General features: G+C 31.1%; 1 protein-coding gene across 7 annotated transcripts in view; it reads left to right on the top strand.

The window, feature by feature from the left end:
• wcd (U3 small nucleolar RNA-associated protein 18 homolog wicked) overlaps positions 1 to 18,430 on the top strand; it is a 73,395-nt gene that overhangs the window by 36,601 nt on the left and 18,364 nt on the right. For all 7 annotated transcript variants that reach the window (XR_015040669.1, XR_015040670.1, XM_085814927.1 and 4 more), the window contains exons 10-13: positions 5,537 to 5,620; positions 10,987 to 11,161; positions 11,571 to 11,671; positions 12,350 to 12,440. Coding sequence is in view for 5 of the 7 variants with exons in the window: in XM_085814927.1 (XP_085671053.1) it covers positions 5,537 to 5,620; positions 10,987 to 11,161; positions 11,571 to 11,671; positions 12,350 to 12,440 (451 nt within the window). In the remaining 2 variants the exon portion in view is untranslated. The remainder of the gene's footprint in view (positions 1 to 5,536; positions 5,621 to 10,986; positions 11,162 to 11,570; positions 11,672 to 12,349; positions 12,441 to 18,430) is intronic.

Raw genomic sequence — 18,430 nt, 5'->3', positions numbered from 1 at the left:
ATTAAACAACTTTAAAATTGCTAATAATTCTAAAAATATTGCACACAGATTTACTAAAGGCATAAAATCCTTAACCGGAAGATTTAAAAAAAAAAAAATAAAAAAAAAAAAAAAATAATTCAATCATTTTTAAAGCAAAAAATGTACAATTTACAAACATATAAGAGTAAAGAAACTGAGATCACTGAGCCGGGTAACAGAGTGGATATATATATAAATATATTTATATACGTTTGGTGTGGCCGATTGCAACCAAAATACGAGGTGCACATCTACATGTTATAGCAGTCCTATATACAAAATTTCAACGTTCTGAGGCCACTCGTTTTTGAGTTATTCGAGATACGTACGTACATACGTTCGTACAGACGCCACGAAAAATTCTCTTCAGAATTCATTTTAAAGCAGTTTTATTATTTTTTTTTTGGAGGAAAAGAGTCTTAATGAGATTTAGAGATTTTATGCTTAGTCCATTTTTTTTATCTTTAAAATTACATAAGATAAAACGAAATTTTTGAAACATTCCTCATTTTCAAAAAATTTTATCTCCAATAATATCAGGCATGTCAATCAAATGTTTTAAATATCAAGAATAAGAGAAAAAAAAGTTTTTTTTTCATGACGAAAAGCTGATGCAATTTTCTTCAAATTCAAATGTGGGGCCACTAAAATGCCTTCAGCGGACCACCGGTTGAAGACCCTTAGTGTAAGTGAACATAGAAGGAAAACGGGTAGCTATGGAACTGAATACAGGGACTGGTATTGGTAATGATTTTTAAAACTTTCCGGCAAATTTGGAAAAATAAAATTCAAAATACTAGTCTAGTAATTGAAACATATAATGGAGAAAAACTTATACTTTTAAGATTTAGTACAGTTATAGTAAAATATAAAGGTCAAAATAAAAAATTTAAATCTTTATATTGTTAAAGAAACCTTGATATAATATTTAGTCGCAAATGGATTTCAGAGCTAAATTTAGATTAGATTCAGATTAGATTAGATTTAGATTAGATACAATTTTTAGGTTGTAAAATTGACGCTAATGGTTTACATAAAAGGAATGAAAAAATATCATCAATTGCCAAAGCCCCAAAACTCAGAAATGTCCCAGAAATTCAAAAAATTTTGGAATTACTTAATTTTTATGGGAAATTTTTCCAAAATTTATCAACAATTGCAAATCCTTCATACCATTTAACTAAGAAAGTCTCAAAATGGGTTTGAACGAGGGATTGTCAGGAGGGTTTCCTAAACATTAAAAAAGAAGTGTGTTCCCAGAAAGTTTTGACGCATTATTATCGAAAATTACACTTAACATTGGCAACTGATGCATCACTAGTGAGGTTAGGTGTGGTACTTTCCCACAAACTGAGGGAGGGAACTGAAAGGCCAACTGCGTATTCTTCTAGAACACTTACTGAAACAAAGTATTCTCAAACTTATAAAGAAGCCTTTTCAATCATCTGCAGAACAAAAAATTTTTTTTCTCTAATTAAAAGGCTGGAAATTTAATTAGAGATCATAAACCTCTTGTTGCAATTTTCAGCGCAAAGAAAAACATCCAGTTTTGGCAGCAACAAGACTCTTTCACTATGGCTTAGCTGTACAGTTATTCCAATTTGACATTATTTACCGTAAAACAAATGAAGATGGCAATGCTGGCTTTCTTTCATGATTACTGACAAACTCAGACTAACTGTCTATTCAGGATGGTGTAAATATTTTTCAATTATAGCAGATTGAAAATCTACCAGTCACTGCCAGAGATTTGGCTAAAACTGAGCAGATTGATAATCCACCAGTCACTGCCAGAGACTTGGCTAAAGAAACTGAAACTGATGCTGAACTCTGTCCTCTGCTACATATCCTTGAAAAGAACGGTGAATTGAAAGGGGAGAGATAAAGCAGTCTCCAGGATAGCTGTATAATGCATTGCCAATGTTTTGTATTCGAAAATAATACCATGAGAATGTGTTAAAAGAGTTGCACGACGGACACTTACGGACTGTAAAGATGAAAGCAGTTGCTATATCTCATGTGTTTTGGAATTGAGATAAGGATATTGAAAATACTTCCAGAAACTGTTATAAATGTGCAAAACATAAATTAGATTCTCCAAAGGTCCATCATTGGGAGTATACGAGCACTCCATTGGAACATATTCACGTAGATTATGCGGGACCAGTTTTTGATAATCGTCAGTACTCACTCAAAACGCCTAGAAACCTACACAGTGAAATCAAGCCCAGCCTTCAAAACAATGGAATGTTTACCGGACGTTTTTGCATGATTCAGATTACCAATGTAACTGACATTATTAGTGAGTGATAACGGGTTACAGGTCACTTCACACGAATTTAAGATGTTCATCCAGAATAATGGAATCGAATACAAAACCACACCACCATTTCAGCCATCTGGTAATGGGCTGGTTGAACTGTATGTGTTTGCAATAAAACAGTCTTAAGAACCCTGCAGCGCTAATGTTGAAGGGGGAAATTCGGACAAGATTTGACGTATTGAGACCAGATATCAAGAGGAGGGTGGAAGAGAGAGTTCGAAAAGGAACCTACGAGTTTGCTGACTGAGGATTTAGGGTTAGTGATAAAGTGGCAGTAAGAAATTATCACCCGGGCAACCGAAAATAGAGATTTGGGACTTTTTAACCCTGGAATGAATCCATTAACTATAAATGTCAACCAGATGCATGATGGAGGAACTATTAATGATGCATACTGCATATGGCTTCCTCCAGCTCTTGCAATTTCCAAAGAAGCTGATAAAAGTGGAGTCTCAGAACCATTTAAAGATAATAGCCACTAGCTGGATGAGTCGGCATCATCTTCTGAGCACAGGATTTTACCAGATGTTTTATTCACCATATCCGCTGCTGTTACAAACAGAGTACCAAAGACATCAGCTGTGCCACAACCTTTGTGCTGGTCCACCAGAATTCGACAACTCCCAAACAGACTGAATTTGCAATAAAGGGGGAGGGATGTGTTACAGGACTTAATTGTAATTGAATGGAGGGCTGTCATGTGCCAGGTGATTGCAAACCAAAAATGGACTATAAAAGTCGATCATGCAGTTGTACACGTTTATGTGCAATGAGGATGTTTTTATGTAGTCTTGTAAAGTAAATAAAGTGTCTTGTGAAATCAATATATGATAAAAACACAAGGTTGGAATAAATATTTTTTATATTTATGTATTCTTTGATTTTCTTTATATCTTATTAATTATGGATGCTAAATAATAAAAATAAATTTGTTAACTTAGAAAGACCACAAATTCGATGATCTAAAATTTGCCGCTTCTGAAATTTATACCATCTCTCACATGCCAACAATGCAGTATGAATGGCTTTGTTGTTTTTTTGGCAAGATCTAAGCATTATGGGCAGCAAATTTCCTCTTTTGGTATTAAAGCAAGCTTTCTTATTCTATTGCTAATCAGTTTAATAACTATTGTCAAATAAATATTTTTCCTAAAGTCGCCAACCTTTTACTTATAAACTGAAGTGTGCAGCTTTAATCAAGCAAGATTGCAATAATTGGAATTTTGGTAGTTTCCCATTAATAGAGCAATAGCCAGAATGAGCTGAAGTGTGCAAAAGAAGTGAAGTGTGCAATTTTAGGTAGCAAACATTATAGCCCAACATACTTTATTTAACCCTCTGAGCATTATGGGTTTCATTTCATATTTCCTGAAGTTTCAAAGCTTCTCGGAGTGTTGTGAATAAATGGTATTTTCTTGATTATAATTAAAAAATTATTCTCTCACTTTGTGCCTTGATTCCTTTTCTTCCAATACACTTCCAACCTGAAATCGGATAAATTAAAAGTTGGCAGAAATTTTCATGTGTAATGAATACGAAAGCCACCCTTCTATACATAATTTTCAATCTGTAATATTGAGAGGGCTAGAAATATTTTTCATATGAGATTTTGATGAAGAAACTGATGTAGATGTTATAGCTTGGCAGTAGCCAATTCATTTAAATTCTGTTAGGAAAAGGGAAACTCTTCGAATAACCACAACAATATTTTTGTGCAATGATGGTATTGAATGTATTGGTAAGGTTACCATTAATTTTTTTAATTTCTTTTCAGAACAACATTTATGTTTGGCAATAAGTGCTGCTTTGTTACTGGAAAAGTACCTCGATTTTAAATTTTTATTGTGATTAGAATTAAAAATAGTTACTTTTTAGTCATCTCAGAAAGGCAATTCTAAATAAACTCATGGTAAAGTTGCAGTGAGATTTATATATTCATTTTTTTATGTGTGTGTGGAAGGTGTGAGTGTGACATTTCATTTAAGCTGTCTTAACAATTAAATTTATATGAATTTTTTCCCCTTCATACGTTATTTTGGCCTGCACTCATTAAGTCCATAGGGTTAGAGATTTTATGGAAAGTAGCATAGGTTAAAATTAGAACTGTAAATTGTAACTGACATTATTTGTAATAGGCTGTTGTTTTTGACGTTGCTTGCTTATAGAAAAAAAGCTGCTGAATAGAACAGATGTGAATGCCTGATATTAGTACTTTTAATATTGTTAAATATTAGATGAGGTTTATCTGTCCAAACAGTTAGTATTCCAGCTTTGCATAGGTTTACTGGTTGTATAACCCATTTAATATACTGTAAGTTTCAACAAGCTACTGCTTTGTGTTGGCTTTAATTTTGTTTTGCATTATTTTAAGGTAAACTCCCTAGCAGTAAGGAAATAAAGTTTAAGTTAATTTTTACATTAATTGGTGTATAATTTGAGAGGAGAGGAACTTGAGCAACTTAAAATTTTTAAGCAAATGGATTTCTGAAAAGAAAAGTGCAAACTTTTTTTTTTTTTTTTTTCTGTATTCTCTTTATCCTATTTTTTCATGCAAAATTAAAATATATTTAATGTATAGTGTTCTATAAAAAAAAGTCAAGAAATTAATTGCTTTTATCTGTTCTTTTGAATTTATTCTTTTTTTTTTTTTTTTTTTAAGTTGTAATAATTTTTATTTTATGGCTTGAAAGTCATACACTCTCAAATCCCAAGATGTGGAGATTTTTGATTACTATATTTTGAAAATGTTTTATATGCATTTCATAAATTTGCAATTATAAATTATTGATTTTTATTAATTCAATGAAAAAATAATAATAATTGATTAATTTGAGGTGAGAGGGAAAGTTAATTTTTACTTTTCATACTGTATACTTATAAAATTATATGTTTACATTTATTATGTTTACTTTTGTTTTACGTTTACATATATTGGTAGAAATACTTTTTATAGGTATAAAATACACATTTTTGTCCAGTTTTTGATCAGTTTAATTTCATTGCACAAAACATGTTGCAAAATTTTTAGAATCTCTTTTGCTAAGTAATTGTATATGTTATGAAATATAATAAGCATGAAATGCATCAAAATATTAGGAAAAAGTGACATTTTTAAAAACTATCTTTTAAGGGTATTAAGTTTATTTTCTGTTCTTCATTTTTATTAGCATTTTAATAGTTTCTTCTTTTTAGGCTATTGTGAAAAGTGTTGAATTCCATCCCACTTCAAAAGTGGCTTTAGTAGGTGCCACAAATGGAACTGTGAATCTTTTTCAGGTATAGTTGCTATTTTAAATACTGCTGATTTTGATGTCGAAAATTGATAATTTCTAACTGAAAAATTACTGATAATAATATTAAAATATATAGTTAATTAAAAGCCAACTTTTATGACAAGTTAAAATGCATTAAAGTACTAAAAAGGGATAATTGCATATATTAATAATTTAGAAGCATTGCTTGCAGAATTTGATGATTGTTTGACTAATTATTTTGCAAAGTATGATTACAAAATAGGAAGCTGATTAGGAAGTTGGAATTTGAACAAAAACCCTGAAAATATGTTAAATTATTTTTTAAAAAAATCTGTGTTTAATTGGGAAGACTTTTTGACTACCTACTGCTTCCAAATTATATACAAAAACAAAAACGGTAGAAGAAAATAAATGTAGAAAATAATATCAGCTGGTGGTCAAAGTGTGCTGCTGACATGGGCCATTGATAGGCAGACATAAACTGAAGCAGATTTGTAGAAGAAGAATACTTTTTGACTACATACTGCTTCCAAGTTATATGCAAAAACAGAAATTATGGTTGTTTAAAAAAAGTTCAAAGTGCGATGCTGACATGGGGCATAGATAGGAAGAGGCAAAGTGAAGCAAATTTGTAGAAGAATGATCAAAGAGAAGAGGGAGAAAACTGCAGGAGGTGAAAAACAAATTAAATGCTATTTGTACTAAAACCTGATGTATGTATTAGCGAGAAGAATGAAGCATTTGAATTTAAATCAAATTATTTAATTTTAGTATAGTTCTTGAAGATTATATGCCTAAGGAATATCTTTATCAAGACTTTCTTAAGGAATTGGTTTGCATGTTATTGGGGGAGGGGGGCAACATCAGAAACACTTGGAATGGAATTTTAATCTTGGCTGGAACTGCAATATTTATTTATTTATTGCATCTCAGCTGTTAGTAGACTTTCATAAGATTTCAATTTAAGTTTTTTAATCCTTAGCTTTAAAATTAATTTCTTGTAAATTATTGTATGGGTTTGATTTTTATCGTCTTAACTCTTTCACATTGAGAGACGACCAGATCTGTTTTCATCAAACATCGAAAACGCCCGTGTTTACGAATTTGTCTTGGATTGGTTTTCCTTTCCCCCCCCCTGCCTAGTAGCTACAGCATTAACAATAACTTACTTAAGTGAAATGACTGCTTCTCTCTTGGGGTTTTTCAGCGGTTTCATCCATTGTGTGCAGTTTCACCTTCGGATTGCACCTGCGAATGTTAATAGCTTTCCGTATGTCTCCTTTAGTTGCTTCAAAAGAATGATTGACATGTCTCTTAACAACTCGCGAAACCAATGAGCCATACACTAACGTGGAAGGGAAAAGCACTAGGTGGAAAATAAACGAGGCGTTGGAGCGGTTTGCCGTTGCCTGAATGAACAGGCGTTACGGAGACTTCAATGCGAAAGAGTTAATGTGTTTTTCTGTGTATGATCTAATTTTATTTTCTGAAATATCAGATTTTTTAAAAGTATTTTACAGAAAGAAGTTTTTTGCACATAATATCAGCTGATGGTTTTTTTTCAAGAAAGTTAATTAATTCACCTAAGTAATATATTTCTTAAAAGAAATATTGCCTTATAATGCAGAATTTAAAGAAGAAGCAATACATTATTTTAATTATTATTTTTAGACCTAGTTTTGCCTGTTTTCTTCTTCATCTCCCAGGTTTTCATCAGTTCTGATACCTGAATTAGATCTACTACTGAAAACTTTCCAATTTATCATTTTTACTTTGATCCATATTATGACAGGGTTATGCATAATTATCTTTATAATTTTCATAGTAAATAACTTTTCTTGTATCCCCCCTAAAGCCTGTATTACCAACTTCTATTTTCCATTGAAAATCAATACTTTTATTTTTATGCATATATAACATACTGCAACTTCTGTAACATTTGGAATGAATCTAGTTCTTCAGTAATTTATCAGTTGGTTCACCATTTCCAGTGGCAAATGATGTTTCTTTCGAGGAAAAATTTTGGTAATTGTATAATTATCTTATTTCTTTTAAAAATTTTAACTGACCATTGCGATTGTCGGATATAATTCCTGCAGACTTTTTCCTGGTTACTTTTAAGAAAAGGGCATGCAAATAAGGCATGAAATGTACAAAAGTGTACAGCCAATTAATTGCCACCCTATAACAATAAACAGCACATTTTTCTGTCTCGTCATAATGGATTCATTTATGATTTTTCTTTTGTCTGTGGTTATCCATTGGAAAAATACTTATGTGCTAGATTGCTAGATTTCTTCAGCTTGCTTATTAGGGTCAATGCATCATTCTTGTTAATTTAAAAGTTAACCATATTTTTGCTGTTTACAGTAAAAGCTCAACTAACTAGAAAGTTCAGGAAATGCCAAATTCTGGATAGTTGAACATAAAAAAAATGGTATTCACGTATGAAAAACCAAAAAAAGGTTTCTGCTCTAAAATTATAAAAACAATTACAGTCAAAAGTCTAATCTGAACGTCAATAATCCGGAATGATCTATAATTCGGACCTCAAAGCTATAAACTTTCTGCGCATGCGTAAACGCATATGTGCATGCATACAGGTATTATGCACATGCATAAACGCATTATGCATTTACACATGCACAGAAAGTTTATAGCTTTGAGGTTATACATTAAACGTGCATGCATAAACACATATGTGCATGCATACAGGTATGATGCGCATGCATAAACGCAATATGCGTTTACGCATGCACGTTTAATGTATAGCGGACGGTATAAGCTGAGCTAAAATTATCTAATTATCTATTTCAGTTAATGTTGCAGATTGCGTTGTTCTTTAATCTTCTAATTGGATCCATCTTATTTTTTGCAGACTGTTAGAGCAATTTTATAAAAGTAAGCTTGAACTTTCGATTATGTCAAAAAGAATTTCCGATTCTGGAGCTCCCAAAGGATCTACAAAGCGAAAGCATGTTTCGATGTCCTTCAACAAAAAGTGGAATTGCTGCAAAAAATGGATAAAGGCATATCCTTTGTTTCTCTAACCATTCCGAAATATGTTTATCAATTTCACGCTGCTCTGCAGGGGGGGGGATGCGGCACGCAATGAACTGGAAGTTGATCTGTCAGCACTATCCTTATCTTCAGGGCAGATGTTTTTATTTTATTCAGCTTATAATTCTTTACTAAATGTAGTATTTCATCTCGATGTACTCCGTCTTTGATATGATTTAAATCAAATTCCTCGTCATTATAAATATCAAGAATACACATTAAATAGTTTTCTGCTTGCAATTTTCTAATTTCGACTATGCGTAATGTATGCTTTACACATGCGCGCATTGAAAGAAATGTTTAATAAAGTAAAGAAATAAATATTAAGCTTTTTATTTTTTGTAAATTTTGATACCCTTTAGATCATAATTGCTCTTTATTTCATAAATTACTCATAAACTTGTTCATTTAAAGGAAGAAATCATCACAACAGTTGCAACCAGTAACTCTGTACAGTATAAAGTGCGTAATCCGGACGTTCATTATTCGGAATGATCTATAATCCGGACATCCATTATCCGGAATTATCTATAACCTGGACCTCAAAGCCACAAACTTACACATGCGCGTTTGACGCGTGTCTGCTACGCATGCGCATAAAGCCAGTAAAGCGTTTACACATGCGCACTTCCGATAGTGAAGAAAGTGACAGAGAAGTTATTGAAAACAAAAAAATTTTGATTGACAAGTTAGTCGGTATTCTCGACACAGCAATCAGAGGACTTGAACAGTTGAACTTTGTATCTGAACTAGAAATTATATCTGTTTATAGAATTAAAGAGAAAGTATTAGCACAAAAAACGAAGCAACTTAAACAACTTACATTGAAAGAAATCTATAATAATAAAAGCAAGTGTAATGTGTCTGTCTGTCTGTCTGACCGAGCTCTCCAGCCAAATCTATCGCACGCAGGGACCTGGAATTTTTTATACGGAAGCACAAAGGGGCTGGCCACCAGACCTCGAAGCCCGATTTTCGATTTTTGAATTAGAAAAATTTAAAAAAAATTATTTATAATTAATTATCTGTCTGTCTGTCTGTCTGACTGAGCTCTCCAGCCAAATCTATCGCACGCAGGGACCTGGAATTTTTTATACGGAAGCACAAAGGGGCTGGCCACCAGACCTCGAAGCCCGATTTTCGATTTTTGAATTAGAAAAATTTTAAAAAAATTATTTATAATTAATTAATCACGGTTTTTTTGACTCACTGATATTATTATTTGTTTTCAAATAACGTTCGATTGTAACAATTGATTTCTTTATTCTAGCGTTAGTTTGCTGTTTTGACGATACATTAAATCGATTAATTACAATTCATTTCTTTTTTGTAGCTTGTGGGGAGGGGGAAGAGAGAGAGAGACAGTCTACATGTCCTACACTACTATTCCTGCGCTATTCACTTATCTGCAATTTTTAAATGCACGGGCAATGCCGGGCGGGTACAGCTAGTGTTTAATAAAGTAAACAAAGAAATATTAAGCTTTTTTTTCATAAATTTTGATACCCTTTGGAACATAATTGCTCTTTATTTCATAAATTATGGTTTCATATTTTTTATTTTATAATTTCTGCATGCCATCTTACCAGATTTAAACTGATGATCTATAATCCAGAAAAACCGATATTCCGGAATTTAATGAGGTTTTTGCATGACATCTGTGCGTAAAGACAGAATAAAGGACTCTTTTTCCCAAACAAATTATAAAACTGATTTAAAATGGATTCAGAAGAGTTCTTTTTGTAGCATCTGTACGTAAGTACAAGTCTGGCATAATCAAATGCGAGTAGCCTCATAATGTCAAAATTTTGTATATAGGATACTTCCCTTTTTGGTTAATGTGTAGTTGTGTACTTCCCTTTTTGGTTGCGATCGGCCGCACCAAAAGTATATAAATATATATATATATATATATATATATATATATATATGCACACTAATACTCGGCTCAGTAAGCTGAGTTTTTTATTCGTATATTTAGTAAATTGTGCATTTTTTGCTTTAAAAGTTATTGAATTATATTGTTCTTATCTTCTGGTTAAGGTTTTTATACCGTTAGTTAATCTGCATGCAATAGTTGTAGAATTATCAATAACTTATAAGTTATTTCTCCTGCCTTCTTAGCGAGCCTCGTATGTGAGGCCATCATATATGCATCATCTTATTTTCTAAACTACCTTCAAACCTTTTTATTTGTAGGCTGATCTCATATTGGCACTTTGTACTTGTATGGTACTTTCTATTTAGTAAAATGTTTTTATAGCACTTACTTAATTTTAAAATGTTTTGTTTACAATATTTATGATTGTTTTGTTTTTGATTATATAGATAGATGGGAAGATTAACGCTAAAATACAGTCTGTACATTTTGAGAAGTTTCCAGTTCACACTGCACATTTTACTGTTGATGGAAATGAAATTGTTGTAGGGTCAAATAAATTTGGTCATTATTTTGGTTATGATATGGTTTCTGGAAAAATCATAAGGATACCGATGGAAAAAGGTTTGTAATGTTTCTGTTATTTTGCTTTATGATGAGCATGACTATTTAAGTTTTTTTTTGTTATTTCCTAATGTAAATCTTGTGTAGGTTCTGTAAATTTAATGTTATCTTTTTGGGGGGCTTAAATATGTTTTGGGTATCTTTTTTTGATTGTTTAGTTTAATTTATCTTACTAATTGTCTAAACCTAATTTGCCTGGTTAGTTTCTGAATTTTTTTATTGATTTAAAATTACAAAATTAATTATTTTGACTGGAAATCTGATTCTTTTTACATTTGTTTTAATTTTTTCAATTTTTTTATTTATTTATGCTTGATTTTAAATTGAAAAGTTAGTTTTAATCAATTTTTTTGAAAGCAGACATTTTTGCTGTGCTTAGAATAAAATACTTTTATATTATTCTTGATAGGAATGGAACAAAAGAATATTCGCAGATTTCATATGTCGCCTGATGGAAAATATATTGTTGTTCATGGACGATATGGAAATATTCATTTAGTGACTGCAAAAGTAAAATTTCTTTCTCTTTTAAAGTTTTCTAATGATTGTAAATAGCTTTTGTTATTATATCATGTAGCAAACTAGGATTTTATTAATACATTTCTGTCATCATTATTACAATTGATTCATAATAGGCAGTAATTATCAGAGATTTTTTTCAATGATTCTACCATTTTGTTTATATATGATTATTAAATTATCAGTCATTTCTAATCAAATAATTAGGATTTTAGAGAAATTAATTTGGTTTCCTTTATATTACAAAGTAAGAAAAGTATCTCTGAAATACGTTCCTGGACAGAAATAAAATATGTTAATTTTTGAAAATTTATTATTTTGTGTTAATAATGTAAACATAATGCTATTCATCTTTGGAAAGGTGAGATACTATTTTTTACCATATTCAAGTTTAAAAAGTGAATAAAATAGCTGATGCTGTATTACCTGTGAATTAATAATATGTAGCTCTCTTACATACAAGAATACTCTAATAGAGAAGGATTTACCTCTCAGATGTATATAAAAACTTGAATTTTGCAATTCAAATATTTTCCATGTATTAAGTAATTAATTAAAGTCATCTATATATCTTTTTAGGTTTTTACCTATGTATGAGGCTATAAAAAAGTAATTAGATAGTACGTTTTTTTAATTCATTGAGGTTACATTTGTGTATATACTTTTTAGACGAAAGAATGGGTTGGAAGTTTAAAAATGAATGGAGAAGTTATTGCTGTTACATTTAATAAGGATGGCTCCAAGTTATATTCTCATGGTGGTAAGTATTCACATCTCTAAATAAATGTATTGTGGATATTTGTATATGTTATAATATTATTTTTATATGATATCTGATATATAGCATGTGTTTTATTATAATACCTGTATTTGTAAAGAATTTCATGTTTAGAATATTAACATTTTAATAATTAAAAAATTTAAAACAAAACAGCTTTAAAAGGATTAGAATGATATAATATTACATTCAGCAATGAACATCAGTATGTTCAAGTGCTGATAATAACTGATATAGAAATACTTGTATGTTAGAGTATTTAGTAAGGGACTGTAAGTTCTTAGTGGTGCAATAAAGTGTGCACATTGTAATTACCATGCATATTTCCTAGAACTACTACAAGTTTTGAAGAAAGAAAGGCAAGGCTGTAATTGAATTGGTTGGAAATTAATGGTAAATTTCATTCTAGTATTAATGGCAGTAGGTATTTAGATATACTAGAAAGATTTGGCTTTCTAAATTTCAAGAATAGGAATGTATCTTCTTCAAACAGATTATACCGATGTTTAGTATCAGTGTCAGCACCACAAGTATGGCCACACACAGTGGGAAAGATTGAATTCTGGAGCAGAATTGTATTTTTCTATAGTTGTGCATGATGTGTTATACTTAATTTTTTAGAACAATGGATTAGTTGAAATTACATTGCTCCTTTCGTCCACAAAACCCAAATCTCATCCCATTAGATTTCTTCTTTAGGCTCAAGTGAAAGTATGATATTTATAATATGTAGGCTCACAAACTTGTTCATTTAAAGGAAGAAATCACCACAACAGTTGCAACCAGTAACTCTGTACAGTATAAAGTGCGTAATCTGGACGTCCATTATTCAGAATGATCTATAATCCGGACATCCTTTATCCAGAATGATCTATAACCTGGACCTCAAAGCCACAAACTTACGCATGCGCATAAAGCCAGTAAAGCGTTTACACATGCGCACTTCCGATAGTGAAGAAAGTGACAGAGAAGTTATTGAAAACAAAAAAAAATTTTGATTGACAAGTTAGTTGGTATTCTCGACACAGCAATCACAGGACTTGAACAGTTGAACTTTGTAACTGAACAAGAAATTATGTCTGTTTATAGAATTAAAGAGAAAGTATTAGCACAAAAAACGAAGCAACTTAAACAACTTACATTGAAAGAAATGTTTAATAAAGTAAACAAAGAAATATTAAGCTTTTTTTTCATAAATTTTGATACCCTTTAGAACATAATTGCTCTTTATTTCATAAATTATGGTTTCATATTTTTAATTGTATAATTTCTGCATGCCATCTTACCAGATTTAAATTGATGATCTATAATCCAGAAAAACCCCTAATCCGGAATCGCCGAAGTTCCGACGAGTCCGGATTACAAACTTTGTACTGGTACAGTCTTTAATCCGGAATGATCTATAATCCGCACCTCAAAGCTTCAAGCTTTCTGCGCATGCATGCATGAGAAATGCATATGTGCATTCTTAAATGCATTATGCATTTACGCATGCACATAATACGTTTACGCATGCGCATTTAATGTATAACGGACGGTATAAGCTAGGCTGAAATTATTGAATTATCTATTTCAGTTAATGATGCAGATTGCGTTGTTACATAATCTTCAAATTGGATCTGGCTTATTATTTTTTGCAGACTGTTAGAGCAATTTTATAAAAAGTAAGCTTGAACTTTCGATTACGTCAAAAGGAGTTTCCCATTCTGGAGCTACCAAAGGATCTACAAAGCGAAAGCATGTTTTGATGAACCGCTTCCAGTAGTGAAGAAAGTGACAGAGAGGTTATTGAAAACGAAAAAATTTCGATTGACAAGTTAGTCGATATTCTCGACACAGCAATTACAGGACTTGAACAGTGGAACTGAACAAGAAATTATGTCTGTTTATAGAATTAAAGAGAAAGTATCAGCACAAAAAACAAAGCAACTTAAACAACTTACATTGAAAGAAATGTTTAATAAAAGAAACAAATAAATATTAAGCTTTATTTTTTGTAAATTTTGATACCCTTTAGATCATAATTGCTCTTTATTTCATAAATTACGGTTTCATTTTTTTTAATTGTATAATTTCTGCATGCCATCTTACCAGATTTAAATTGATGATCTATAATCCAGAAAAACCTCTAATCTGGAATCGCCGAAGTCCCGACGAGTCCGGATTAAAGACTTTGTACTGTATATGTTTACCTGTAGTTTATGCTATATAAACAGCAAATTTGACAGTTAAAAAAGAGTAGCAGTTTAAAATACGGGAGCATGTTATACAAGAGTTCATACTGTTGTCATTGGAGTTGTAGCAAAAGCATACTTTACCTTACTTAAATAAAAATCAGAATTAATCTAAAATAAAAATAATATTTATTCCGTAACTTGAATTAAAACAGCTAGTTTGCAACAGTGAGTAGCTTTTAAATTAAAACCAAGGGGAACGCCAGCTAGTGTTTACCAATTCTGGCATATCATGATCAGCCAGTCTGTCGATACTATATCATTGGCCAATCTGCATCAACCATGTTACTTTACTGCCGGTTGACCTGCAATCTAATTTGCATGAGGAAAAACCAGAAACAAACATTAAGCAACAGATACTTATTTAAAGATATAAGATTAAAATAATTTTAGTATTCAGCTTTTAATGAAAAGGAAAATATGCAATTCACTATTTAATATTTATTCACTATTGGAAGTAGCAACAAATAAGTTTCAACAACCTTGTCTTGTTAATGTTGGTTGTACAGATTCATTGCTTTAATAGTCCTTAGTTTCATCTTCATAGTTATTGCTATTTAAAGATAATTTTCAGATTGAAAATATAAGGATGCACAATCGTTCGATTTTCTTTTAAATTTCATAAACCACTCTGTTGATAGATCAATTTTCTTGAAATGTGTTTCTACTGTTTTGGCTCTTTATAACCTTTTATTTATATCTTCTAAATTCAGAGGTTGCTTTGGTGCATTAAAAGTCGTGACTGAGTTTTCTTCCTCATTACCAGAATGAGAACAAGTTGCTAATTCTATTAATTCGATTTCATTAGTATCTTTATTGTAATTAATTGATTCGGTGATATCTGCCTCATTCATCTAAACAAAACCTTGTCCACCAATATTTTGTCCAGCAGTAGCACGACGTACGGTGAGAGAGCTATGTTACACCGTATGTGAAGCGAATGAGGCATACAAGATTGGTTTGATAATGTATATCCCATATAGCATGATTTCCTATTATGTAGAACGTATCCCCTACATTGTACAATGTATGTGTATACATGTATAAATTACATATGCTGTACAATAGAATCTACCGTACAAGTCTACTATATATATACAGCCACACCCTTACCGACTTAACCCCTTAATTGCGGTGGAAAACGTACAAGATTCATTTCCCAGTGCTACGGTTTTCACACAGCCGTGCATAGTTATGCGATGTATTAGGGAGAAAATAAGTGCAGGTTTTACTTTCTAAAAACTGTTTACTTTCACAAAATAAAGAATAAAAGAAAAAAATGAATGCACAAAATGTAATGTTTTGAGTAAAAGTATAATAAAAATGATGTTTTTATAATAAAAAAGATCCCTAAAATGGAGTTTCGATCAATTAATTTTTAGACCAGTAAAGTGTAATATCAGGTTTCAGTGTTATACCTTGTGAAATCAGTATGCCTCAAAAAACATATATTTCTTCTGAACTGGTTGAATGCCATGATTTTGTTCTTGATTTTTTGTTTGCAAGGTGTTGGTTCATATACTCTTCTACAAAACTGTTAGTTTTAGTGACAATATGAAGCACGAGCAGTTCATCAAAAAATAATTCAAAAAAGATAAATGGGTTTGGAACATCCGTTATATCTTTCTTTATTCCTGGAACCTACTACAAAAAGTAAACGAAAAAGGATGACACAGAATAAAAAAATAAAAAAAATGTTTTACTCAAACAACACCAGCCAATACCACGCAATCATTACTTTCACCGCTTTAGACATCGTTCAAAGATACTGCTTACCGCTTTAGACACCGTTTACCATTCAAAGTGATTTTTTTTTTTTTTTTCTATGAAGCTGTTCATCTTAGAAAGATGAGATTAAATGCCAAAATTTCAAAACTATACTGATAACTTACAAAGGTGTTTGTCTTAAGGAAATGTTTCACTGAATGTTATAAAAGTTCAATCAATAACTAAAAAATTTTTGAATAAAATATATCCTCAAAATTAAAAAACACTTTTAGAGTGCTTATAAGAAATCTCTAAAGGTAAAGTTAAATATAAAAAATCGTGTTTAAAGTTACCACTCAAGATGCCATAGCCTTTCAATCTTTTGTAGATGTGGTCATCTGACGTTGATTAACACTTTCGCCATCCTTACCTGTCTGCGAAAATTTCTCCCCAGCAGTCTCTGACATAAAAAGAACTAGCTTCCATTAATATTCCCCTGCTGAACTGGCACCAGTGCCCGAGCCAGAATTGCTGAACACTGATATTTTCACATAGTGAACAAGCTGGTTGCATGTTAATTCTTGAGATTTTTTTTAATGTTTAACATGGATATGAACCAGTTCCTGAGAAAGTACTCCATCAAGGCTTTCCTTCCATTAAGCAGATAGTCCTAGTATGCTTTTGTAAAATTCAATAAATTCAAAACCTCTGCTGAAATATTACATAGCTGACTGTCATCATAACTAACAAATTGATGTCCAAATAATTAACAGCATGCCATGCATGAAAATGTTAACTGCACTTGAAGAATAAACAGAACCAAAACATAAAATTTTCACTAAAAGAATATCGGATTAATAAACGTGAAAGAAAATAATTTGAAAAAATGAAATCATTTTTACAGAGGTAATCACATGCAGTTACAGATCTTCCTTTTTCTAAACTTTTTTAGGATATATTTTTCATGAAAAATTATCATTGAAACTTTATAAAATTGATTAATATATTTATGACCTTTATTAGTTAACTATGTAAGATTAAAACTGCTGTTAGGCGCTATAAGTTACATTATTTTTCTACTCATTTTCAGTTTCTAAATGCTGAGGTTTCCTTATCACTTTTTTAGCAAAAATATATTAGTTAATTCAAAATTATGAATTATAAAAAGAAATATATTCCTCTTTCCTTCTTGCACTCACAAATCATGATGCGAATATGCATTTACGACTTTTAACCCGTTCGTGACAGGCACCTCTGTTACCGAAGCGTTCTCTTGGGACGGCGCGTTAACCGGATATGTCATCCTGTGAAGACGGGCAATTTACGCTGCTAAGCCTAACTTTGGAAAAAAATTCGTATAAATGAAATTTGTCATCCAATTTTGGGTACATTCAGGTAGTCGTCAGAATTAATTCTAAGCCTTTATTATTATATTTTCCTTACAAATTTGATAAAATACTTATTGTAGAATAATATAATTTTCCCTTTATCCCATAAATAAATATATATGGAAAAATATCCAAATAATCGCAGATTTTATTGAACACAACACACAATTAAAATTAAAAAATATTAAAACTGTCTTTCATATATAGAAATATTAAAACTTGTCTTGTCACTGTCCAACGAGCAAATAACGAAAAGTAAGCAATGTTTCAAAATGAGACAGTGTATGATATTTTTGGAACATGGGTGTATGCAAAGTCCAACGTTGCATTAGTCACAGGAATATAATATTTGCTGATATTTTACTCAGCAAACTTGACTCATTTAGCATTTGCATATGTTCTACATTCAGATAGTGCTTTCATTTTGCCATTAAAAAAAAAAAAAAACTCGCTAAGCGATACAAAATATTCGTCTCATTGCCGGACAACTCAAAGAGTAATAAAAAAGTCTCTAATGATAGAACATCTACTCCAGTATAACCGATAAAAAAATAAAATAAAAATAAGAAAAATTAATAAATTAAAAGTATTCCAGAGCATTGAAAACATGTTCATTTGTTTATATAAAATGACGTAGTAAGAG

The sequence above is a fragment of the Stegodyphus dumicola genome, chromosome 4 (assembly GCF_044657685.1).
Source record: "Stegodyphus dumicola isolate Sdum_Otavi_A_Nest chromosome 4, ASM4465768v1".
Classification (NCBI taxonomy): Eukaryota; Metazoa; Arthropoda; class Arachnida; order Araneae; family Eresidae; genus Stegodyphus; species Stegodyphus dumicola.
This window is presented reverse-complemented; position numbering and strand designations above follow the sequence as displayed.